Source organism: Notolepis coatsorum, assembly GCF_963971535.1.
Source record: "Notolepis coatsorum genome assembly, chromosome: 17".
In the NCBI taxonomy this organism is placed as follows: domain Eukaryota; kingdom Metazoa; phylum Chordata; class Actinopteri; order Aulopiformes; family Paralepididae; genus Notolepis; species Notolepis coatsorum.
Window position 1 is genome coordinate 24,815,793 of NC_140181.1, and position 15,049 is coordinate 24,830,841.

The following is a 15,049-nucleotide window of genomic DNA, read 5'->3' on the forward strand; positions in this document are numbered from 1 at the left end:
AATCATATGTGCTTGTTTGCCATGGTACTTGTCCCTTGTGTTCAAACTAAAAGCATAACTTTTTGAAGGAAATGTATGAAATATTGAAGGAAATATTTGCCATATAAACCAATGCAACAATGCAATTTGATATGTTCAGTAAATAAATATATGTAATGAAGATGGAGATAACTTTGACGATGGAATAACCACTACAAACCTGGTTTTATTGATGACTTCAATGCAGGTGATGGTGAACATGTAAGAACATTCAAACATTGTGATTGAGATGGGCCTTTAGTATTAAAAACACTGTCTTGGAAAAGGCATGATGTTCACAACTTAATAACTAAATTAATAAATAAATAAAACGAATGAAAAGTAAAGAGCTTAACCTCTTGAGCTTGACCCTCCATGGGGGCAGATACAAGTAATACTTAAAGTGCTGTTTATTGCATAAGCCATAAGCTCAAACACAAATAAGTAGGTGTTCAGTGTTGGGTTTACAAGGTGTGTACGTTACTCGCATGCTGCCCTCCTCTCTCTTTCTGTAAACTTAATGATTGTAGACAATGTGTGCCTTTCAATGCAGATTATGAAGATTATTAACTATTATTGTAAATGGTTCAAACAGAGGGGATTTGTTACAGCAGGCAATGTTTTCTTTCTTTTCATTAGAAACTGAATTATATGACCTCTCACTCATGAATATAAGTGAAATAAAACATCATCAACAACTAAACTAATTTTAACAGAGTAATAGACCTCTCATATGTGTTAATTTTTTTTATAATTCTTCTGCCCAAATAAGGGAGGCATGGGGAAATGAATGGGTTTATAGCTTTATATGTGGTTCACACAGGCTCTTTACCTTGAACAAGGTCTTTATTAAACTAGCTTCATCTGTGGTCCACAAATGCTCTTTACCTTGAACAAGGTCTTTATTAAACTAGCTTCATCTCTGGTCCACAAATGCTCTTTACCTTGAACAAGGTCTTTATTAAACTAGCTTTATCTGTGGTTCACACAGGCTATTTACGTTGAACAAGGTCTTCTAATATAGATCATTCTGTCTGCTAAGGCAGGGGATTTAGAGTTTTGAAGCAGCAGTTAAAAAAAAGTAATAATCGCTAGCCAAAACTAGCTTAGCATTGCAGCTCAGGTCACTTGATGTCACCAGCTCCAGTGCATTTTCATAGATAGAAATTGTGTCCCGTCATTTGCTGTTAGCATTGTGGCTATTAGAATTAGGCTAGTTAGCTCAAATGTAAATTAAAAGACTAAATGACTGTTAAATGGGAAAGGAAACATTGATTTTTAGTAACTGCACCTTTTATTTGCATACATACAAGAGGTCTATGAAATACATTGTCCCTTTGCTGCCCCTAGTGGTTGCTTCACCATGCTGCACACTGCCCAACCTCAATTTTACATTTAATAATCAGAATTGTAGGCCTTAAAACGCCTTAAAAAGGATTAGGAAGTTACTTCTATGTTGTGATAACTTCTCTGTGTCACATTTAAATGTGTTTGGGGGAAAAGTCCAGGCTGTCAAATAAGCAGTATGGTAATAGCAGTTAGTTCCCTCCCAACAATTACTATGGAAATAAATCAATATGGAACCAGTAATCACTAATGCAGCCCCCAGTGAGAGTTCCCCTTGGGGAACACCCACGTAGCAATTGTGCCTAGCAACCAAGCTGGAGCCAGCATCAGTCAGAGCCTGAGCTACCTGGGATTATGCATTTGGTTTGAAATATCTTTGTAGAAATCAGGAAATTGTAATAGAGCAGCCAGTATCAACTCCTATGTCTGGCTGTCTGGCTTTTGTTTCCAATAGAGGGGATCTGTCTCAGTGTGCATCGCTCTGGGTAAGAGCTCAGTGCAATGAAAAGCCATCATTGCACAATGCAAGCCACTGGAAATAATGGGGCTCAGAGCAGCAGTGCCCTAGTTGCCTCGTATTTGAACGGGCCAAAATGTAAGCACTAATGCCTTGTCTCCACTAGCCAAGGTTTAGCCATGCTGTGATCTGTCTGGCACATAGTGAGCGTCTCCATTGTCTTTAGAACCTGGCTGAACCCTGGCTCAGACAAACACCTTTCACGACCTGGCCAGACCTGGCTGGGACTGTTGTATCATCATGGTTTAGCTTGTCAACCACAGTTGTTGTTGGTGTGCATTTTGAAAGGTTGCCTAGCAACCACAGAGTTTACAAGAAAGTCGATGGAGACACAAATCCAACCATACCATACCAAACCTGGCCATGGCTAGGCCCAGCCAGGCTGAACATAGCTAATGGAGACGAGGCATATGACATCACAGATTTGAGTGGGGCAGGAGGAAGATATTAACTACTAGGTAAAGGAACAATGTTTCATTACTCTTTATAATCAATCTTTAACATAACAGTTGATAAGTGTCCTGTAAAGTGATGTGTGTTTAGATTTCTTTTTTTTTACTATGTTTACTCAGTTTATAATTTGATAATGTTTTTTGTGATAATGGGTCAAATGTTGTATATTAAAATGTTGTGTGCCTCATTTCATGGTTTCTAGAATTCTTGCTAGAAATAAAAGTTTGAATGTTTATTTTGGGCATTACACAATTCAGTTCTTCTCTCCTGCATAAAACGGAGACAGATGTATCATTTGAACTATAGAGCAGATGTTTGTTCTGTAATACTCTGTATCAACGTAACATGGCACAATAACCTCAACTTCTGTCTTTGATGTCGGAAAACCGGTTTCCCAAGTCAAAATAAAGTATACTTTGTAATAATACATTAGTATAATTTGTATGTATTCAGAAAGGATATAAATGTATTAGTGGTGTTAAATTGAAACCACCTAAGTCAGAGAAGAAGATAGATACCAAGTTCCTTGCTGTGCATTCAGGAGAAGGTTAGCCTAGCTTAACACAATGAACTAACATAACATAGGTCTAGTCACAACTCAACAACATATATAACATAGGTCTAGTCACAACTCAACATATATAACATAGGTCTAGTCATTTTTAACCATTTTAATGTGGAAATGTATATCTTTAACACACTTAATATTCTAAGAATATACTTTCAGTATGGAAACATGTTAAGTTGTAACTCAGGACACTCTGGTTGAACACTAGTCTCTCTTCCCCAACCTCAAGATTACCATGGAGTATAACCCTCTTAGGACCGCCCCATGTCATGCTATCTATGGCTTATGAGTCATAAGGAGGTTACACCATCCATAAATAAACAAATAAACACCAATGCCTGATCTATTGTCCGTCAAATGAGGATGGGGGTCTCTGTAACCATAGTGATGGTCTCTTGTACATAGAGGTCAGAGTCATGATTGTCAACGGTAGCGGGAAAGATAGCCTGACTCATCAGACCCATGGAACACTATGCAAGCTAGCTCTCCATGAGGTCTGAAAGCAGCACACTGAGAAACTAGAAAGCTGTACTCAGTGGAGCACAAATCTCTGCCAGGCGGTGCTCCTTCACTAGACACCAGCTGTTTCTATCCTCATTGCGCTCCGTTATAACCAGTGCAGCCGCATTGGAGGAGACGGTGAGGGAGAGAGAGAGTGTTGTTCTAGTTTAAGTGTTTAATAATTTACATCTATTCACAGGGCTTTGTGGAGACCAAGATGGCATTTTTGAATTAGCAAGCAATTGAAGTTGGCTGGCTAACATGCCAGAGAGCAGTCTCTGCGAGCTGCTTGGCACTGTCTGTGGTGCTGAACCCACACGTGGTGACCGCGAGATTGCTGTGCCCTTGTTGCAGAGACAGAGACTGGAGTTTCTGTATGGTGTGTGAGCAAATAACCATCTAATTCAAATGTTTCGGCAGTTTAACCCCTTAACAGGCGGGCACATTTTGCATAAAATGCCTGTCGATTGCATACCCAAAGTCATTTGCGGTTTATTATACTTTATACTTATAGCACATGCATGAGTCTGGTCTCTTTTGAAAGGTAACATTCTGATGTTTCTTACACCATAAAGAAAAATCATGTGCTAATGTAATAGAGAAACAGAGGTTTGAACACACTGAAATAAAATATTTGCTCCTTACTTTTGTGTTGACTTCTTGCCAGATACCTGTTTTTGGGTTCCAGCTGAGAGTTAGGAGCTGGAAAACATAACGGTTCCATAGCCTGAAGTCTTAGAGTCATACAGGTCCAAAGTCTATAAAGATCCCACGAAAAATGTGTGTTTTACAAAGGTTTTTGTAATGTGTGTAGCGCAATAATTCAGTGTGATTATCCAAAATGGCCGTCCACTGCCTTCATTCAGACGCGCTAGTCAAAACAAAGAAGTTGTTGTCCCTTTTCTGCCCCTTTCTCGTTGCAATCAGCGCGAGTCTGGGATTGCTTTTTCCTTGGCTACAACGGTGGTCAATAATTCTCGCCATCAGCGGTGACTGGTCAGTTTAGGACCCGGCCACTCGTCGGCCACTCGTCCGAACTGCTTGTCAAATGATGCTCGTCGGATATTTCGTCTTGCAACTCGAAAAATTCTAATTCAACTTTCCAACAATGTATTGAATGATCGGGAGAAACGCCTGTATACAGACCGCCAAACATTAACAGGTTAAAGATATATGTAAAATGTCCACATTAAAATGCCTAAAAACTACTAGACCTATGTTATATATTTTGTTGAGCTGTATACTTAAATTTTTTCAAATGTTTCCAACAATGTTAAAATCCTGAAAAATCGGTAAGTTCAACCAAGAACATGGAAGGTGTGTCCTGTGGTTCCCGCTCAATGGCATCATATCCCCTTTACCCCCTTCTTAACCCACCCCATAGTGTGACGAACTGCCGTGTCTCTGATATCTGTGATTGGCCGATTGTCTCTTTAGGGGCGTGATCAGTTCACACTTGATTGACGGCTCCCTTTTAGTAGAATTAGCTATGATTTTATTTTCCATTCAAAAACTAAAACATTTTGCTATAAACTACCATATCTATAAAATAGACCTTACTGCTTAGAACGATTGACTAATCCCTAACTAACAAACTAGGTTAGACCACCCAAATCTGTGTTATATCTCCCGGAGTATAGCACTAATGGTCTTAGCATTTTCCATTATTTTACATGAAATGGTTAGCGTTCGTTTTTCTGTGCTAACACTTTTGAGCTACTCATCAACTCTGTGATTAATACTGAGTTTTGGGTGATGTACACTAGTCTGTCAATCGCTTTCAAACCATGTCTGGCTAATTTTCATTTTCAATCTAGTTCAAAGCAAAGAAAGGTGCAGTGCATTTTAACAATGAAGACAATAACTTCTATGTTCCTTCACAATGTCAGCAAACGGCCTCTTTTGTTATTGTTTTGAGTGAGAACCCCCTAGCGGCAGAAAATGACATACTGTACATAAAAACCAATATTATTATTATTTTTTAATATATCTCCTTTTTCCTCCGTTTTTCTCCCATCCCAATGTTAGTCGTTATGCCAATTCCCAATCCCCTTCCTGGTCGCTGCGCACCTACCCCCTACGGTCGGTCTGGGAGAGTGGAGGCTATCACATGTTTCCTCCGACACATGTGTAGCCAATCAACCGCTTCTTTTCACCTGGCAGCGCGGACTCTCACTGAGAGGGTGTAACGTGTGGAAGGATCACACTACCCCCCTTAGATCCTTTCCTCGCTGTTTACAACGACCAGGACCCACCCACCAGCTTTCCCACCCCTAACACTGCCAATTGTGTTAGTATGAACGACCAGCCAAGCTGGTAGCAATGCCGAGAGCTGGGCTCGAACCCAGCATCTCCTGCACTAGTGGCGAGCGCCTTGCCCACTGCGCCACTTAGCCGCCCTCATTTAAATCTATTTCTAATGGCCCATACATACCTTAATCATGACATGACGCAGTCTGTTCTCTCCAGTCCAGCTTCCACTACTGTGGTGCCCAGCAGCAGACCGCAAAAGGTGTAACGTCATACTGACTACCTATTGCAATGGACAACAACGAATGATGAGAATTAATTAAAAGTTTTAAAAAATGATCGTTGGCCGATGTGAAAAATATTCAAGCACAGCACACTGCAAACATATTTTATCATTTTTCACAGCAGTAGTATGCAAGATTAGCTGCGGATAGAGACACAGAGAGACACGACCAAACCCATAATCTCTGTACCTGGTGGACATAATAAACAAATACTGTAGCTTGCCGGTGACAATGGTCATCAATAAAGTAAATTTGACTTACTATGGTGAGTTGGTGGTGTCTTCTCTCATGTGTGATTATATTAGGTACGGGACTGCATACGCTGTGTACTTAGGAACGCGATGGTGGTGTTCGTTTTCCAATGTGACTCCGGGAACAGGCCAAATAAATCTGATTGGTTGTTGAGATTTAGGCTACCATGAGATTTTGGAATGTCTGATTACTGGGCTTGGGACAGTCGCAGAGACCAGATTTTCTTTTTATTGGTAGTTGATGGGATATAAAGTGGATTTCACCCAATATCACCAAAGATTTGCCTACCCCATCTTTAATGGTCTGTCTCAAGGACACGGAGTGTTTGCTGAGGTGGAACTAGTAGGGAATGAGATGTTTGAAATGCAAAGAAAATCTAGAATCTATTGGGGAGCCCGAGTGGCGCACCGCATACAGCACCACGGTGCAACACGGCCGACCCGGGTTCGACTCCCGGACCCGGTGATCCCTGCTGAATGTCTTCCCCGGTCTATCTCTCATTCCTCCTCTCTCTCTCTCTCTCTCTCTCTCTCTCTCTCTCTCTCTCTCTCTCCACCCGACTGCCCGGTAGCAAAAATCAATAAAAACCTACAAAAACACAACTTGTCCGAAAGGACAAGTAACATTAAAAAAAAATTATTTAATAAAAAGGTAGAATCTGTTATGCCACCAAGCAGCGGCCTCTAGGTAAAAGAGCCCTGCTTGGTACTGCACTTTTCTTATGCCACCAAGCAGCAACCTCTAGGTAAAAGAGCCCTGCTTGGTACTGCACTTTTCTTATGCCACCAAGCAGCAACCTCTAGGTAAAAGAGCCCTGCTTGGTACTCTGCACTTTTCTTATGCCACCAAGCAGCAACCTCTAGGTAAAAGAGCCCTGCTTGGTACTGCACTTTTCTTATGCCACCAAGCAGCAACCTCTAGGTAAAAGAGCCCTGCTTGGTACTCTGCACTTTTCTTATGCCACCAAGCAGCAACCTCTAGGTAAAAGAGCCCTGCTTGGTACTGCACTTTTCTTATGCCACCAAGCAGCAACCTCTAGGTAAAAGAGCCCTGCTTGGTACTGCACTTTTCTTATGCCACCAAGCAGCAACCTCTAGGTAAAAGAGCCCTGCTTGGTACTGCACTTTTCTTATGCCACCAAGCAGCAACCTCTAGGTAAAAGAGCCCTGCTTGGTACTGCACTTTTCTTATGCCACCAAGTAGCAACCTCTAGGTAAAAGAGCCCTGCTTGGTACTGCACTTTTCTTATGCCACCAAGCAGCAACCTCTAGGTAAAAGAGCCCTGCTTGGTACTGCACTTTTCTTATGCCACCAAGCAGCAACCTCTAGGTAAAAGAGCCCTGCTTGGTACTCTGCACTTTTCTTATGCCACCAAGCAGCAACCTCTAGGTAAAAGAGCCCTGCTTGGTACTCTGCACTTTTCTTATGCCACCAAGCAGCAACCTCTAGGTAAAAGAGCCCTGCTTGGTACTCTGCACTTTTCTTATGCCACCAAGCAGCAACCTCTAGGTAAAAGAGCCCTGCTTGGTACTGCACTTTTCTTATGCCACCAAGCAGCAACCTCTAGGTAAAAGAGCCCTGCTTGGTACTGCACTTTTCTTATGCCACCAAGCAGCAACCTCTAGGTAAAAGAGCCCTGCTTGGTACTGCACTTTTCTTATGCCACCAAGCAGCAACCTCTAGGTAAAAGAGCCCTGCTTGGTACTGCACTTTTCTTATGCCACCAAGCAGCAACCTCTAGGTAAAAGAGCCCTGCTTGGTACTGCACTTTTCTTATGCCACCAAGCAGCAACCTCTAGGTAAAAGAGCCCTGCTTGGTACTGCACTTTTCTTATGCCACCAAGCAGCAACCTCTAGGTAAAAGAGCCCTGCTTGGTACTCTGCACTTTTCTTATGCCACCAAGCAGCAACCTCTAGGTAAAAGAGCCCTGCTTGGTACTGCACTTTTCTTATGCCACCAAGCAGCAACCTCTAGGTAAAAGAGCCCTGCTTGGTACTGCACTTTTCTTATGCCACCAAGCAGCAACCTCTAGGTAAAAGAGCTCTGCTTGGTACTGCACTTTTCTTATGCCACCAAGCAGCAACCTCTAGGTTCAGACAGACGGACACTATTTCAGACAGACAGACAGACACTATTTCAGACAGACAGACACTATTTCAGACAAACAGACACTATTCCAGACAGACGAACACTATTCTAGACAGACAGACACTATTCCAGACATACACTATTCCAGACAGACGAACACTATTCTAGACCGACAGACGCTATCGCAGACAAACAGACGCTATCGCAGACAGACAAACACTATCCCAGACAGATGGACACTATCGCAGACAGACGGACAATATTCCAGACACAGACACTATTCTAGACAGACAGACATTATCCCAGACATACACTATTCCAGACAGACGAACACTATTCTAGACCGACAGACGCTATCGCAGACAAACAGACGCTATCGCAGACAGACAAACACTATCCCAGACAGATGGACACTATCGCAGACAGACGGACAATATTCCAGACACAGACACTATTCTAGACAGACAGACATTATCCCAGACAGACAAACAGACACTTGCGCTCGTCACCAACGCAAGAGACACCGGTCTCGAATCCGGCTGTCAGCGTTGCCTCCGGCTTGGGCCGGCCGTCATACTGGCTCAATTGGCAGAGTTAGCGGGAGGGGAGTCGAAGGGTGGTAGTCTGGTCGTTGTAAACGACCAGCGACTCCTACAAGTCGGTCAGGGCGCCTGCACAGCAAAGACAGGGGGCAGTGTGAGCCTCCTACACGTTACTCCTCGCCAATGAGAGTCCGCGCTGGCAGGTGAAAAGAAGTGACTGGCTGCCTCCATGTATCGGAGGGGACATGTGATGGGCTTCTATCCTCCCTATGGCCGGCCAGTGGAGGGCACATGCGAGCAACGATCAGGACAGGGGAGGGAGAATTGGCATGAGAGGAAATTGGGATGGGAGAAAAATCACAGAAAAGGGGGGAGAAAAAAGTAGATAAACACTACTATAGAATAAAGCTCATTTGGGTATAAAAACTCAAACAAACATTCTGTGGGTCCTAAAGCAGCTCCAGACTTTATACTTTAAGTTTGAATCTTACTTCTCTGGTTTCTGGCTTCATGAGAGAGGAGCTCATGTTCACAAATATTGATTGAACTTTCCTGGGGCATCGTGGAAATAACACGGAAATAACATGAAGATAACATGGAAATAACATGGAAATAACATGGAAATAACGTGGAGATAACATTAAATTAATAAAAAATTTGGATGATAAGCTAGATCGCAGCTACCTGTACAGATTGGTTTGAATGAGGAATGCTAACAATTTTCACAACAATACACAATTTGGGTTTTTAGGGTAACATTAGCTAAAAGACATGGAAACATACCTTTGAAACACCTTTGCAGTGTAACGCAATTCACATTTAAAGTTGTTTGACAGTGTTTACCAGGATAAGTTGCTCAATTTGTTTACATTATGATTTTCACCCAAATAAGACTGAGCCCTCTCTTGCTGTTCCCTACAAGCTGAATAAATTTACTCACTTTGCCTTTACTTACGCTTTACTCACCTCAGTTTGACAGTTAACTATCAAAAACTAGCAAGACATGCTAGTGCCTTTGGTCTCAACAGTACAGTAGCATTGTTGACATTTACAAAAATGGGATTTTTTTTTAAACGTATCCTATTCAATATCTATATTTGCTCTAGCTGGTAAATACCATAGGCCAATTGGGCGCAACGTAATGTAAAGACGTGAAATTACTTTGTTGGCTTTGTTATGACACTACCTTGGTCGTGCCGATGTTTGTGAAGTGCAATGTTTAGAATCCCTGCGCTGTTTGCACATGGATTTTCTTCAAACGGAGCTATGCAATCTGACGTGATTGCATTTGCAGGTGACTGACCAGGCAAAAATTAAGTGACCACCAGCAGGTAACTTCAGTTAGGGAAACCTATAGAAAGCCTAATTTTGGCATGGCAGGTTACCTGCAAATGCAGTCATGTGTCAGACTACATTGCTCAGTTTGAGGAAAAGATGGTCTATGGTATGAGGTTGGGTTGACCAGCTATTATTTGCTCCATCGCGTCCGGCAAATGCCGTTCATGCGTCCGTTTGCCTCCGTTTGTGTCTTTCCATTGACTTGTATGCATTCACGCTGCCTCTGACATTAGTTTTGCATTGTATCTGAACGTACCATGAGACCTAATGTATATAAAGTCTCTCCTGGCTTGAAGATGTAACAACTTCCACCTTGGATAGATAGGTGCTGGTAGTTGGCTTGTTACATTCCAACGGAGAAGCATCAACCAATCAAATCAAAGCACAGGGGCTCATTATGCCCCCTCCCTCTGGTGGTGTGTTCCATGTCTCCCCCATGCTCCTGGCCTGCTGTTGGTAAGAGCTTGTGCGTCCTCCTCACACGCATACCTGTTGTGTAAAAAAACGTTTTACTTTGTGGTTAAAGGTAGAATCCGTAATGCCGTCAAACCTTGTATTGTTGTTTTTTGGGCTCGAGTTTAGTAACTTATTATACAGTGGAGTTCTCCAGACCTCTCGGAGCCTGAGGTCAGCAATACCAACCACTCCCTTATCCCTACTAAACTCCACACATCAGACCAAAATTAAATTAAACAAAGGTTTGCCTAGAGGTCACTGTTTGATGGCATTACAGATTCTACCTTTAAATGTTGTATAGTATAACTGTAATTATATCAATCAAGCAACATTAAACTGTAGGTTTTCCAGAGTTTTACCACATGATGTTTAAGAGTTTTTCACATGTTTGTTAAGGGTTTTATCACATGTTTGTTAAGGGTTTTAATCACATTATGGTTAAGCGTTTTATCACATAATGTTTGTTAAGAGTTCCTTTTTTTTTTTTTTTTTTTGCTCTACTATTCCCAGGGGAATCATTAAAAATGTAATGTGTAGATTAGTTTACCTGGATACCGTTGGCCAGGGGCAAGTGAAACGCTTTGATGAGAGGAATGCAAAGGTGTAATGTATCTAGTCAGGCCAAGATGAGACATCCAAGATGGCCCCTCTCTCTCTTTCTCTCTCTCTCCTCCATTACGGCTCGAAAGAGAGAGAGGGATCCAGTTACTGTGTGTTTGTGTCCCACAGCACTGTGTCCTCCTGCCCAGAAAACAAATAATGATGTCATTTTGATGTAAGCTGTGTTTGCTCTTGTATAGAAAACGTACACATGGGTCTCTTTTAGGTCTTTAAAATGTTTTCCATTGTAGTCATTTGTCTAAAATGTATTTGAGCCTTTCCATCTCCCTAGAGAGAGAGTGTTGTGTAACGTAACGTATACATGTCATACATGCACTTCCTCCTGTCTCTATCTAAGACACGTCATCTTGTTGTTTTGTTTATATAAAGTACTGAACTGTCACATTTTTTTTTATATTTTTTGTATAAGTGTGTTAAAAGGTACATTTCTACCCATACATGCTTTATACTTGCAGTGTATTTTTGGTACTTATGTGCTATAGAGAGGCAAAGTCCCTCCCTAACCACCATAGGACCCTATTTTGGAAGAAATATGTACGGTAGTCAATGTCGTTTGAGTTGTGCCATGAATTACACATCATTTGTCCATTTAAAAGATTTTGCAAGTCAAGAAAGTTGATTGACAAGCAAGTTAGCTAGCGTTATTGATAGCTTTTGATGCTATAATGTCAAGTTAGCTAGCTGACTTATACTTTTCAATAAACAAACATTATGTAATTCATGACACAATACAAATGGGATAAAAAATGTATTTGTCTCTTGTTGTGGAATTTATTATAAGAGCAGAAAGTGAGCGGCAGTAAACAATTTCTGAGTCCAAAGCTGAATAAAAATGATCATAGATTTATTTCCTCATATGGCCATACAAGGATGCTCAGTTCATAATCAGAAACCACAGTGTACACAAGCGTCTGACCAAGAAGTGAGAGCGAGCTCTGGTCAAACATACAATTAAATACATGAAATGACGTCTATGATAAAGAGGTAAACAAAATGGGCCCGTTAGGGAAATTAATAACACGACTATGTTATGGCTCTAGCATAGAAGAAAAAACAGCTTCGTCTAACAGTTCCCATAACCTTGGGATCTCTAAAGAGACACACACCCTGTGGCCTAGTAGTCTGGGCCGTTATGATAGAATACACATTGTAACACAGATGTATAATGACATGATAATATTTCTACGACACTCTCACCATTGAAATTCATATTTCTTCTAGGGTCCCATGGTGCTCCAGTGGAAGGGGAGAGATGTCTTTATACATAAACGAATTCAAAGCACATGTGATCTGATAGTCATTAACACTTTGAGTGCCAGCCATGCAGAGCGCTAAAAGGCTCCGTATGCCAGCGTCCACTTCAATGATAGAGCTCTCATATTTGCAAACGCATAAACTGTTTTAAATTATGGGTATGTGTCTAATCTGGCCGTCGCTTATCAATGACTTGTTTGCAGTCAACATTGTCGAAACGGATTGTTTTTTGATCTGTTCATTTCCGTTTTATACCATTTTGAAAAGCGCTTGTTTTTTTTAAGTTTCAGGAAAATATAAAGCTTCTGTGATAATCGCCCTTTACTGGAATATTCTGGAATACACAAAAAACGTTGTCATTTTTCGGCTTATTTATGAATAGTTTTCAAATAAACGCTAAATTATCGATAGTATATGTGTACTTATGCACGCTATAGAAGCGAGCTGAAAAATCGATTCTCTCATTTCCTGATCAGCGCACACACGCACACACACACATAGGGCACTCGTTGATATCTCTGTGAAAAAAGTTCTGATTATCCTAAGACTGGTCAAATAGATTCCTTACCTCAGATCAGATGTTCTCCAAAAAGATTATTCCAATTCCTGATCGCCATTCCAAATATCGATCGTGTTTATTGATACAACGCTGGGTACTGGAAATATGTATTCCACGCTGTTTTGGGGCTAGGCAATGCATCCGATCCTCTCGGGTGACTTGTCTGAGAAGTCAAATGAGGACGCTGGATTTCCCCCCCCCCCCCCATGTGTTTCATCCAATCCATTCCAAAGGGGTGCAGTACAACAGGGAGAGACGATAGGGGGCGGTATTTTCCCAATGGAGCTCAGAGAGAGTTTGCAGCACTAACGTGAGACTAGATTGATGAAATATGAATTCAAATCGCTAATAAAAAAAAAATATATATATTTATCGTCGCTGGCACTCAATGGTCGGCATGAACTAACGATAAATATCGTCGCTGGCACTCAAAGTGTTAATAAGCTCTAAGTGGAATCTAAGTACATTTATCAAATAAATTATAATAATAAAAAAGTATACATATTAGTAAGTAAACATATTACAAGTGTACTATTTTGGTAAGCAAAAGTACATCTAATTTCAATATCTTAAGAACAACTTTTAACACACTAAGTACAACTTAAGTGGTTTCAATTTAACACAACTTTAGTATACTTTCTGAATACATAGAAAGTATATAAAGTAAAGTTCAGATTTTTAGACCCCTAGCCCCATTTCTTACTTACCAATGATGTTGTTGTTGGTAGAGTCCTTTCTCAGCACAATCCATGCTGTTCCTCATACTAGCTCCAGATAGCCACAAACCAATGCAAAGTCAATGGGGTCAAGCTCCTGTCTGTACAAGCTGACTGAGGCGCAATGGAATTACTCCACAGTCACACAAAGTAGACTTCAGTGAGCCTCACTGTCAGCTTGTACAGACAAGAGCTTGACCCCATTGACTTTGCATTGGATTGTGGCTAATCATCCAGAACTAGTACAAGGAACAGCATGGATTGTTCTGAGAAAGGACTGTACTGATCAACATCATCTTTGGTTTTGGTAAGGGGCCGGGCTAGGGTTCCAAAGAAGAGAAGAACTAGAAGAACTACACCATTTATTTTTACGATATCGCAATCGCAATATTGTCCACAGCAATCGCACTCTTTCACCAAATCGTGCAGCGATATACAGTACTAGAAATAACATAACATATGAATAATTAGTTTAGAGCGTTCAGAGGGGAAGCAAGCATTGGAGCAGGAGGTGTTATGTACTGTGGTCTTTGTACTGACCCTTGTGGGCTCCTGTCTCTCACCACCCCACCCTGCCCGCCCCCTTGTCTAGGCGGAGCAGGAGGTGTTATGTACTGTGGTCTTTGTACTGACCCTTGTGGGCTCCTGTCTCTCTCACCACCCCACCCTGCCCCGCCCCCTTGTCTAGGCGGAGCAGGAGGTGTTATGTACTGTGGTCTTTGTACTGACCCTTGTGGGCTCCTGTCTCTCTCACCACCCCACCCTGCCCGCCCCCTTATCTAGGCGGAGCAGGAGGTGTTATGTACTGTGGTCTTTGTACTGACCCTTGTGGGCTCCTGTCTCTCTCACCACCCCACCCTGCCCCGCCCCCTTGTCTAGGCGGAGCAGGAGGTGTTATGTACTGTGGTCTTTGTACTGACCCTTGTGGGCTCCTGTCTCTCTCACCACCCCACCCTGCCCCGCCCCCTTATCTAGGCGGAGCAGGAGGCGGCACGTCTTGCATCCATGCCAGCCTGGAGGAGAGACATTATGAAGAAGAAGCTGGATGAGGAGAAGTGAGTAGGACAGCTGTGTGTGTGTGTGTGTGTGTGTGTGTGTGTGTGTGTGTGTGTGTGTGTGTGTGTGTGTGTGTGTGTGTGTGTGTGTGTGTGTGTGTGTGTGTGTGTGTGTGTGTGTGTGTGTGTGTGTGTGTGTGTGTGTGTGTGTGTGTGTGTGTGTGTGTGTGTGTGTGTGTGTGTGTGTGTGTGTGTGTGTGTGTGTGTGTGTGTGTGTGTGTGTGTGTGT

At 42.0% G+C, this 15,049-nt stretch overlaps 1 protein-coding gene across 1 annotated transcript in view; it reads left to right on the forward strand.

The window, feature by feature from the left end:
- Nucleotides 1-15,049, forward strand: part of espn (espin) — a gene marked incomplete at both ends in the record, with an annotated part of 215,492 nt that overhangs the window by 199,308 nt on the left and 1,135 nt on the right. The window contains one exon of the mRNA XM_084333047.1: nt 14,741-14,820. Coding sequence (XP_084189173.1) covers nt 14,741-14,820 — 80 coding nt within the window. The remainder of the gene's footprint in view (nt 1-14,740; nt 14,821-15,049) is intronic.